This window comes from Haliaeetus leucocephalus, unplaced genomic scaffold (genome assembly GCF_000737465.1).
Source record: "Haliaeetus leucocephalus isolate CR32 unplaced genomic scaffold, Haliaeetus_leucocephalus-4.0 Scaffold140, whole genome shotgun sequence".
Lineage (NCBI taxonomy): Eukaryota > Metazoa > Chordata > Aves > Accipitriformes > Accipitridae > Haliaeetus > Haliaeetus leucocephalus.
The window spans coordinates 12,736,266-12,748,454 of NW_010972576.1; the positions used below are offsets into that span (position 1 = coordinate 12,736,266).

General features: G+C 37.1%; 1 protein-coding gene across 1 annotated transcript in view; it reads left to right on the top strand.

Moving 5' to 3' along the window:
- The window catches only part of BANK1 (B-cell scaffold protein with ankyrin repeats 1), a 148,249-nt gene that overhangs the window by 44,512 nt on the left and 91,548 nt on the right, over positions 1-12,189 (top strand). Inside the window, exon 7 of the mRNA XM_010561044.1 lies at positions 5,298-5,418. Coding sequence (XP_010559346.1) covers positions 5,298-5,418 — 121 coding nt within the window. The remainder of the gene's footprint in view (positions 1-5,297; positions 5,419-12,189) is intronic.

Below are 12,189 nucleotides of genomic sequence, written 5' to 3' on the forward strand. Positions count from 1 at the left end.
AATTTAAGGAAATAACCAGTAAAAAATGAAGTAAGTTTCTTGCATAAGTTTTGAAAGAAAAAATCTGTGATTTCATAGTAAAGTAGGAAGAGTTGGGGTCATAGTAATTGAATCATAATGCTGAATGAACTTGCTCTCAGAATATATGAGGATGGACGTTGGCTAAAGGCCATAAATTTTTTTGTTCTCTCACTTTCATATAATTCTACATTAAAGAAACTCTCTAAGGGAGTTTGTGTTCTTACAGTAACCTGGTGTACAGACTGATTTTAAGGTTCTTATAATTCATAATTAAACTTTTTCTTTTTTTTTTTTACTTTTCATCAACTTCTCGTTTCAACATTCTGCTGGATTTACGTGCTATATTTATTTTTCTCTCAGACTTTCTACCAAATGCAACTATTGATTCAATTATTTACTGTTAGGGTTTCCTGGTACAGATTTCTTAGTTTTTCAAAAAAAATTGAAACTAAGGTCATATCCTTATTACTGAAATTGATAGGTTCATGTTAGTTTGAGTCACTTAGAATACCTAGAGAGATTCAGGAAGTCTTTATGACAAACTTTGGTTGAATAATACTCCTGTTATTCTGAGAGACTTGGTATCTTAAATGATGTTTTTATCATAGTTATCAAAGAGGATTCCAGTTACAGTGTATATTGAAAAAGAAGAATGAAAATAAACTGCAGCCTTTTCTATGAAAACTTATAAGAAATAGCTATATGACATATGTGGTGATATTATGTATGCGCCTTTACCTGATCCCAGAGATACTTCCTTTGAAACTGTTCTTAATATTTCAATCTTCTAAACCATGTCAGCAGCTGTTATCTTAAAATGTTTGTTTCTTTTCCTCTAAGTATTAAATCTCTGCATATTCTATCACTGGCTAAAGCTGTCAGAAATACCTAAGTGATGTTTAAGCCTAGCCCATTGTCTCTGGCAGAAGTAACCTAGATATTGAAGTGCATATGAAGTAGTGTCTGATACGTAAGAACTACTGCAGAAGTTCATCTTTATGTAAATGTGACCTTGTTAGTACTGCTAAAGCCAGTGAGAAATATGTTAATTTACTGGCTGTGTTTCAGTGACACACATTTTCAGGGCTTTGTTAGCAGTTATTAAAGAATGTAGATCATCTCATTCACAAAAGTAGCAAAATAACGTGCTTGGTCATCTCCTTTTTCAAGGATATTTTTGGAAGCCCAGGTGTGATGGTCAACACTTGGGGGTTCTCTGTTGTTCACAGCTGTGTCCTGTTGCTCTGAAAAGGGGGTGAGGGAAGTGAGGTAGTGCCTACACCTGGGAAGGTGGTACTGGGCAAGGACAGGCTGGTGGTGATGAGCTCTGGGGCAGGTAGTAGCACTTGCAGAAGGACCAAGATGGAAGAGTGGACTAGAGAGCAGCTGGCTATGCTTCAGACAGCATGGAAAGAATTTCCTACAAACTCACTAGCTTGATTCCGAGTGGCTCCTGGAAAGAAGAGCTTGCCTGCAAGGACACAGCAAGAAAGTAATGCTTTTACTTCTTTTCTGTCATGTTTTAAATCTTTACTCAGATAAAGTGTGGGCTTTCTTGAATTCCTGACTGGCTCACTGTTCCCTTGTAGTGTGCCTAACTTTAAATACAGTTTTAATTCTGTTGGCTTTGGTGAAGCTTCAGCATGAACTTTAGGCATGTAGCGTTGTTGGGATTTCTTGGGAAGATTTCATGGGCCTGTGGAGACCAGGGTAGGTGTTGTGGTTTAACCCCAGCCAGCAACTAAGCCCCGCAACAGCCACTTGCTCACTCCGTCCTGGTGGGATGGGGGAGAGAATCAGAAGGGTAAAAGTGAGAAAACTCATGCATTGAGATAAAGACAGTTGAATAGGTAAAGCAAAAGCTGTGCACGCAAGCAAAGAAAAACAAGGAATTCATTCACCACTTCCCATCGGCAGGCAGGTGTTCAGCCATCTCCAGGAAAGCAGGGCTCCATCACGCGGAACGGTTACTTGGGAAGACAAACGCCATCGCTTCGAACATCCCCCCCTTCCTCCTTCCCCCAGCTTTATCTGCTGAGGACAATGTCATATGGTCTGGGATATCCCTTGGGTCAGTTGGGGTCAGCTGTCCCAGCTGTGTCCCCCCCCAACTCCTTGTGCCCCCCCAGCCTCCTCGCTGGTGGGGTGGGTTGAGAGGCAGAAAAGGCCTTGGCTCTGTGTAAGCCCTGCTCAGCAGTAACGAAAACATCCCTGTGTTATCAGCAGTTTCCAGCACAAATCCAAATCATAGCCCCATACTAGCTACTATGAAGAACTTTATCCCAGCCCAAACCAGCATGGTAGGGTACGTTAAAATATGTAAATGCAGCATACTTAGAGTCTGTAAGTGCTCTGGAGCAGGACTGGGCAATAAAGTAAAAGTTTCTAAACTGAATTCCTTCTTGGGGGAGGTGACCTTTATGGTGGTATGGAGCTGGATAGTGCAGAGTGGTCCTATTGCTAGTTCTGTTTCACTGTTATTTCTGCTGTTATCTTCACATAAGTACTGAAACAGGCCCCCCTGTATGTGGGATAAAAGACATTAATATAGAATTATATTTTTTTTAATAACTAAACTAGGTTTTCCTATTGTGTCTTTGTTGTAGTGTAGCAGAACAAAGCTACTCGTTATGGTTTAGTTAACAAGGTAGCTTGTTAAATCATTGCTTGAGCCTTCAGATTTTAAATCTCTGGAATAAGAGAGAAAAATTGAGGTGGAAAACTTGAAACAAATTGCACTGATATCTCTGTATAAGAAGTGTATTGTGCCTGACTTGGAAATGATAGAAATGGATAGGCTGGTCATCAGAAGGCAGGCCTGTTAAAAGCATGAGAAATTTAGCTCTAATTTAATCTGTTCCCTTTGGGAGATCAGACAGTCTAATTTCTGCCTGTAAAAACTGAACTAGCTTGACGTGGTTAAGCCATGCAACTGTTTATGGCCTTGACAATTTTGCTGCAAGTTCCTGAAGTTGCTTGCTTTTCTCATTTCAAGAACTTGCTCCATCTCAGATTGTGAAACCTTGTTTTCTGACTGTGAAACATTGTTTTATCCCATGTAAATTTTGTTGTCTGAGTGCAAAGTAAGAGCTATAGGCCCTTAAGGTACTCTTCCCCCAGACTTCTGCCTGAATAAAGGGTAGAAAGAAGGGTTCCTGCCACAATCCATATTAAAAAACAGAGGAGCTTTGTAGGCAAGTTTACCCTGACTGCTTGCTGAAAAGAGACTGTGGGGTGTTTATTTGGCTTTGATATACAAGACAGCCTGAAATGAATTCTGTCTGAAATTGCTTATTGGGCATTTCAGGACTGATGATAAAAGGCAGGTTGTGTTGGGGTGGTTTTTGTTTGTTTGTTCATTTTCTTTTGAACAGAGAGGGCTAGATAGGTAGCAAAATGTGTAAGGGGTGTCCCTGCCATTTTAAATGGAAATTAAAAATATTACTTCAGGTTTAGTTTGTCTAGAAGCCCACCTATATGTTCATTCTCTATATAGTGGAATTTCTGCTATACGGTCACTTCAGTGAATACCGGTGGTTTTGACCCTCTTCATGGCACAGTATCTGCATATACACTCATCTGAGCTAGTTCCTGTGTTGTTATTTATTTTTGTTCTACTCTAGACTGAACTCTATTAAGGTTGTATCAATGATGATACAATATCTAAGATGACCTTCTTGGAATAAGAGAGAATAGTGTGGTTTCCTAACTGAATTTTAATATTATTCCTCTTAATTTTTAAACAGAATGTGGTTATTCATGTTAAGGGTGAGGGGGTGATAGATATTTGGGAGATTTTGCATGTCCTTTCTCAATTCACACTGTAAGTCTGGTACTCAAGTTACCTCTTTATTCTAGAACAAGCCTTAAAGATTTTTTTTTCTAGGCAGAGTTTTTTTTTTTTTTTTTTTTTAATGCTTATTGCTTTGTTTATTGTGGGCTAAGTTATGTATTCATAATTATTGAATAACAAATACAGAGAATGTAATGTGATGGTACAGAAGGGGTGAATTATGGAAAGAAATAGGTCACAAGTTACTAAATATAGTGGAGTTTATGTATTATAATCAAAATTGGAAAGGCCAGTATTAATCGTGGGAAAAATAAACAGTCATATTTTATTATTTGTAGCTGCCTACCTGCACAAACTTGTCTTCTAATTCTGGGTAGGACTCAGATGAAATTTGTATCATGCCTGTGTACTCAACATTTTCTCATCATATCACACTTATTTTCTTACTCACTTTTAACAGCCTCAGGAATTAAACTTCATGTTTCATCAGTAGATCCCTCTGTCCTTTTCTCCTCAGCTTGTCAGTCACAGAGTTTCTTTTTAAGTTTATATGCTAAGCGTGTCTGTAGATATTCCCTGTTAATGAGCCCAGAATTGTCTTGACCAGAAACAGTTTGGCTATGGGAAGGCAAACTTTAACACAGGGCTGCTGACAGAGTAAACCAACTCCTCCTGAGCACTTCTCTGCTGCGGCTGAGCTCCTTCTGGTGCAGCACAGACTGGACTAGTGCCGTAGTACTTGGTGTAAAACATCCTTACTGTTCAAATCTTTGTAGTCATGCTTCTCTTGTCACACCAAGCAAAGAAACAATTATGGTTACCTTGAGAGTTGTTAGGAATAGATCTTGGCCTTCTGTCCAGAAAGAGGCAATCAAAAAAAGATCTCATAGCAGTCAGTGAGGATTTCCCTTGTCTAAAGACTATGTATTTAGTAGGAAGCTAATCTAACTGGTTGCTATCAGTTTCTTAATCTGTCAGCAATGTTATGCCTTTGCTGATGGAACTGAAGCTGTCTTCCACCTAGCAAAATACGTGAACTTAATGTAAAGGGTTTGGGTAACAGAGAGCTGCTGTAGTCTTTAAACTCATCCTGAATTACTGCTGTAGTAAGACCTTGGATTTATTGGCACCTTGCATCTGTCAGAACAGTTCCTGGTTATTACACTGCATTGTAGCTAAATTGAGAGTTGATAAACACAAATCTTCTTGCCCTCACCCTTCATCCAGAAGTTTTTAGTCATGGCTGAACTTCCTAAGTTATAAAACCTGGTTTTCTTCAATTGGATCATGTTAGCATGATCCTTCTATATTAAAATATCTCTTCTGTAGCTTTCAAAAACTGTGCTGCTCTTACTAAGAGTGAGTTTGTAGTAATACAGTTCTGAGTGATTTGATTCACCACCACTCTGAGGATAAAGTTAAAAATACATATGCAACAAATGCCCTAATGTTTTTTTTCTAATTTTTTTTTTCTTTTAAACAGGCTTTTAAATTTTCTTCTGTAGAGAAGCTGGACAATGTTCTGACTTCGTTATTGAAAAGCAAAATATCTGCTTATGAATTCAGCCCATTCCAAAGTGAAGAAGAGCACCATCAACAAGCTAGTGAGTCACTTCTTGTATGCATTTATTCTTATTACTGATGCTATGGTTATTACTTATAAATGTTAATAAGACAATCTTTAAGTATTTAAAGCCACTAGTGAAATGGAGGAATCCACAATAAAGACAACCAGGAAAAATGGGAAAAAGAATTCTGTAAATCATTACCTTGTGACTCAGTACTATGTATTTATACTTGTCTGGATGTTTGATCAGCTTTGGATTAACTGCAAATTGACAGCTTTACAGCTGAGCAAATTTATACTTAGAGAGAAAACAGGCAATAAAAGACATGAGGAGATGCCTGTACATTATATATTTTTTACTAATTGCTCTTTCACAATACAATTTAAACTTCACTTTCTCAAATTTTGGTGCTATAAAAAGAAAATCAGAAAGATTTCTCTATCTCAAGAGAATGGATGGCTTTTGAACTTAGAACAGCACTAAACTTCTCCATTCACTTTAGTACCTATGCACTTAATAGTTTCCAGTACTTCTGGCTGAAAGATAATTATATTCTTTTTAATTAATAAAAAAAAAGGCATCGTAGTGAGTTAAAATAGGGTGTGTTTCTAAAGTAGACACACTATATGCATAGTTCAGTAGTATATCAACAGAAGCTGCTGTTTAGTAGCAAATGGAGTGTCCAGGTTGAATTCATTAACCACTTATTAAGGATTCAAACTGGTTTGTAATAAACCAAAAGTGTGATTATTTAGCTTGTGTTTTGAAAGCATCATTATGATGTTACTTCAGATGTGTGCTAGACTTCAGCTTTTCTAAGAAACTCTTGGGGAAAACCAAAAGCCAAGAAAATGTGTTTCGCTTCTGAAATACATAAAATACATAAAATCGAGTTGTTGCCTGACTCCTGTTTTGTGTACCTGGACTGTGGTTTTGAGAGAAAATAAGCTCACTATAATCAAGTACAACATAATACTTACTTCTCATGACCAAATATAACAAGTTTTGAAGGTAGCTCTACTGTGATCGCTATCATGCTTCCTTTCCTTTTCCGTAAGGTTTCTTTGATGATGGAATTCACCCCTCTGTACTAGATAAACATGATTCCACTTGTATTCTAAAAATGAGCTTAAACCTGAGTCTAGGTTAGTGGAAGCAAACAAGTAGGGTGTTAAGTGAGGCACCTGTCCTTGACATTTTCCTGTGCAAGACTGCAGAATAGAGGTGTACAGGACATATTAAAGAGTCATTCCCAATGTGAAATGTTAGTTCTGATGAACAAAAGATTTTTTGCTTCTCTAGTAACCAGTTAGATCTGGGCACATTTTCGAATATTGAGAATAATGCTTACCAACCTGCAATCCCTTCCCAAAAGGCATGTGTGGTTCAAGAGCAAGTTGACTGCTTGTGAGCTTGAGCCAAGTAGTGACCTTCTTAAAATGAACTGGTTTGATGTACAGCATAACAAGAAAGTACAAAGTTAGATGCCTAGATTTTTCATGAAAGAAAGATGTGGTTGCAGAGCTGGAAGTACTCAGCATGTGGGAGGCCTATGCTCTGATCCCCCTTCTGCCTGAAAAGTATGTAAACCCATGTCTTTGACTCACTATAAGAGCATATGAAACAAACATTAGACATATCAGGTCTAACAGAGGACTAGCATCTCCTTGTTCAGCCATTTTTATAGCATTTTATTCCAGGCACCATTTCTTCTTCCGAAGACAAAATGTCAAAGAATGAAAACTAATTAAATACTTTTGGGAAGGAAATGAAGCTATCGGAAGAAAAGCTCTTTAGCACTGAGATGAGTTATTCTTGTATCTCTGAACAGGCAGATGAATCAGCCCTAATTTCATGATTCCTGTATGTGCTGCCTTTCCCTAGTGGTCAAAATAGGCTAACTTATGCCAGAAATCTAGTTGTGTGTTTCCAGGGTGAATACAGACACTTTGCACTGAGACATACTTGGTTGAAATAGAGGCATGTCAATAAGTCAGAATACAGATATACTTTTAACTTCTTGGTGACTACCTGTATGTGATTCTATAGGATTCCTGCCCACTTCCAAACTTTGCTTCAAAGCTATTGAACTCAATAAAGCCTCTGATTAGTCTTGGTATCAAATGCTTAGTTCATAAAGCTTTGAATATGCGATTTTCCTCCAAAAGCAGGAGTGAGGTTTTCGTGCATCTGGCATCTAGTGGACTGTCCTTAATCTTCTGGCTTTCCAGTCTGGGTGTAATAGCTCTAGCTTAATAATAATACCTTTACCCAAAGGTAGATGCACTCCTTGGAAGCTAATGCTTTGAAAGTAAAGATGCACTCCTTTCAACCTAAACACTAAAAAAAGTTTAAATCTTTTTAAACCTTATCCATTGGAGACTGTTTCATTACTCCAGTCATTGGCATGACTACAGGAGGTCAATCTTGCAGCATGAGGCATAGCCAAGAGAAACCTTTCTCTGTGTGGTTTTACCTTGGTGCTTTTTTTAAACTTCATAGCTAGCACATCAGGGTACAGCTGATAAATTGCTGTACTTGAGAGTTCCCAATAAGAACTCAAAATGAACAAATAATGAAGAACTCATGATTAACTTTATTGGATAACTAATGAATTGTATGGTTTGACTTCTCACAAAGTGTACAGCTGTGTGATTAAAAACTTAGAAATGTAAAACTAAGTATAAAGTCTAATAGGAAAAATGCACGTGATGTAATCAAATAAAAATGCAATGTGATGCTTGCCTATATTAACAGTGGTTTAGATCAAGACATCACCAGATGCGTGATGCTTATGTAATTTTTCAAGAGCCGTTCCCTTCTGCGGAATGGCCATTTAACAATTTTTTAGTATGATGAATGCAGTACTTGCAAGAGGTCGGTGTCTAGGCTGGCAAAGTCAAGATAGATGGCAAAGGTGCAAAAGGTCAACTCTGATACCATCGTACTTTCAATGCATCTATTACAAATGTCTGAATAACACTCTCAGCTAGCACTTCTTTGTTTGGTTCACTCTTCAATGTGTAGTTTAAGATTGCCTAATTTAAGGCAACCTTATAATCATCTATTTTGTACGCAGAATCTCCATCAGAAATGCAGTTTCATCATTCTAGGTGATGAGAATGAAAGTATGTACATGATATTACTATAGCTCTCACTGTGTGTTTCCTATCATGTACATACGTGATCAAATTTATAGCATTTTTTCTTGCAAAACCTGAGGCTGTTTACTTGTCTTTCAGTTTCCATTTATTCAAATTAAGTTTGAGACTTTGAGCACTTGATGACAGGCCTTATGTGTAGTTCCTTGTTTAATATGATCTTTTCTGAATGACTGATCTGTTATACACAGTCTATTATATCAGTATAACCAGGTCTCATAAATGACATTTGATTAGCTGTCTCTATACTAACATATGTATATGCAAGTATGCCTATAAGATGTGCTTAGGGTAAAATCATCCATTGTTATTTCCCTGGGGTAGACTCAACTAGAATATTTTCAGTATTCCTGTTTCTTTTAAATACTAATAAAAAAAGCAAGATGTCCTGATGAACTTACTATGTTACCATAATATCTAACAGAACAACTTTACCTGCTTAGGATAGGTATATCACTGGATATAATGATTTCTGATAATGGATTTTTTTTCAAAAGATGCCATGGATCACAAATATATGATCTGGAAATTTGAATCTCTTGCCATCTAAGCAAGGAGAATTGTTTGAACAGCACATCAGACTTTGAGAAGTTCCTTGCAGTATGAAAACCTTGGGCTATAGCCTTGCAAGCACTTCAACATGTATGTAATATTCTTTCTCTATGGGATCTCGCTTGTTGGTCTACATGCAGGAAGAAGATTACATCTCTGCCTAAGTGGAGGCAATGATAACACTGTATCTTTACTTGTTATTTGACCTCCTTCTAAATTTGTCAGTATTATTCAAAAGAAATTGTTTTATAAAAGGCAGCAACTGGAAATAGTAAAAATAGCAATAGAAAAAAATAGAGAATTTTTTATGAACTATAGTTTCCAATGATAGCCATTGGAATGTATTTTGCCATGCATAAGATGAGTTTCAGTTGCTTGCTTTTGATGAAGTATCCTATTGTATTAGTTACTGTAGTAACCAAAAAGTAAATCAGGAGTCTCTACCAGCAAAATAGTGTTGGAATTGCTGTATATGTAAAAGCTTGTCAGAAATAAAGTGCACACTTCAGACCTGAACGGTGCCTTTTTTTAACTGCTCTTTTTGTTGTTGTATGATACATTTTATGTAGTTCTAAAGAAGATAAAAGTATCTGAACGGTGTCAAAATATATTTAGGGTTATATATGGATATTACCTACTAGCAGTACAGAAGAATTAAGATAAAGACTTTTATTCAGCTTATCAAGGGGAAGAATGTTTTAGTAATGAGTGATATTTAAAAAGATTATCCTGCAGTCTCTGAATGGGAATACTGGAAGCCCAATCAGATGAGAAAGCTGAACGCAGACTGAATAGAAGCCACTGGAAAAACACTGTGTTTAACAACAGCATTAACTGAAAGAGCCAAGGCATGTCTGGGATTTTTAGTGGTGGTGTCCTCCATCCCTTGTGGAAACATGTAACTAAAGCTGGGGGTACTGTCCTGAATATTGTACATTCTGTACCAAACTGGTTTCAGGGTACCTTGTATGTATATTATTCCTTTATATTCTGGTAATAGAATCCAGTCAAAACATACTAACAAATCCAGACTCTTACTTAAAAACTTTTCTTGAGCTTGGGAAGCTCTGATTTTGTTCTTGAATCCTCAGGTTTGGGAATCCTTGGTGCATTGATTCCTGTCCAAGAGATGGCGATTTACTTGAGGAAAACCTGTTTCTTTTTCCACTATTAATGAATTTTCCTTTTTTTACAAGTTATCTGTTACTATTTCTCTGATTAAACTCAAACACTGAAGCTTATGAGAAGTCCTGAATTTACTCTTTTTGTAGAAAGTACTGCTTTTTGTCCGCTAACAGTGCTAGCAACATGACAAGTCCTATCCCGATTTCTGTAATTCTTTCTTTCAAGCTGAAACATCTATCCCAAAAGAAGAAACAGAGTCTGGGTTCTCCACTGCTAGTGAAACAATGGGAGAAGAGATAGACTGGGAGGAGAAGAAACAGATGGGGATTTAAGTATTTCTTTGGTTTAATTGATATTGACACTGTAGAAGTCATTTTAAGTGTCTATTTAAATTGCTAAAAAAAGTAATGTCATGTATCAATAATTTGGGAAACGAAAGATGTCTTACAAGATCTAGAGAAATATCACTGTAGGCTGTTCTGTTTGCTTACTGCAGTTTTATGAAAATTCCTGCAGGCTAAGACAGTGCTACAATACAGTAATACTAGATTTTATGCTCTGTTTTATAGCTGAGGTGTTCCAGAATGCTCTGCAGAGAAGAGTAGAGAAGGGATTATGACAGGACAAAACATACAAAACAGCAATTCCCTCTTAACCTTGTGTATGTCAAGCTTTAATTGAAAGCAAGCATTGGCCTCAAAGTTAGTTGAAAGTTGAAGAAGCCATCTCAATGCACTTAAAAATATGTCTCTTGGGCACTTTCTCTTTAATATTTCCTTTCTGCTTATGATCACCAGCTAACTAGTTCTTAGTGTAGGTGTCAAACAGCGGCAGCTTTTTTCTGTTAAAATTCTTCATTAAAGGACTGCTACTGAGTAAAAGCTGTTCAATTCTAGTTACCCTAATAAATACTACTTTTGTTCAGTTCTGTATATTTAGCTGAAATGTATCAGTTGTTCCAGTTTCGCAGCTGATGAAAGTTCCAGCAATTTTCCCCAATTCAGTGTGACAAACTTCCAAGTTCAAGAATAGTATTTTCTGCCTGAAGCAATTGTGCTTTCAAATAATTACAGTCTCTTCCTACTGTATATAATACAAAACTTCAGTTAAAGCAGTTAAACACAGTATGGTGGAAATTTCTTGACAGTAGAATATCTAATTTGTCTTAAGAGCTCACTGAATTTTGTGAATTGGCAATTAAGTGAACAATTTAATTAAAAAAAAAAACCAACCAAAACCCAAACACAAACAGATCTTGCAGTGGGTTATTCTTACTTGGTTATTTTGACAATGGTACCCTTAGTTGTCATTCACTTTTGCTATAGAACCTGGAGGAAAGAGGTAACTTTTATTCACCTTTATCAGGTGACTTGGGAAGGATTTAAACAGCTAGTGGTGCCACTTTTCAGAATGAGGGCAAAAAGAAAGACCAGTAGGCTTCAATCATCTCTTTTAAGGTCATTAACCTTCCTCTATTTTTTAATTAGTTAAATATGTATTTAGGGGAGGAATTTCTGAGAGGTCAAGTCGAACAACATCATCTTCCCCTCACTGCATGGGTGGCAAAGCCATTAGCTTATACAGAGTAGAGAATGACTACTGGTACCACAGCTGCATACAGAAATGGGCATTGAAATGTTACTGAGGTTGCTGAAGGAACAGCAGCCATCTGAGCTCTTGGTATAGCATTTGCCAAGAGAGTGATTGTACCAAGGTGTCCTCAAGTAGTGCAGTAGTTCAGAGTTTTCTATCAGCAAGATTTGGAATGTTTGGCCCTTGAAAATTGCATCCTACTTTGTGTAAGTGCAGGGGCTTGCCAGTTGTGTTGCCTGAAACGACTTTGCAAATCAGAGTGTTAAAAGCTGTCTTAAATTGGTGGAGCTCAGTATGGTCATCTGATGGTCCTCACAATAACTTTTTGCCTTGTGTCACAACTTGATGGTACCAGGCTTCTGTTTCATGGACAGAA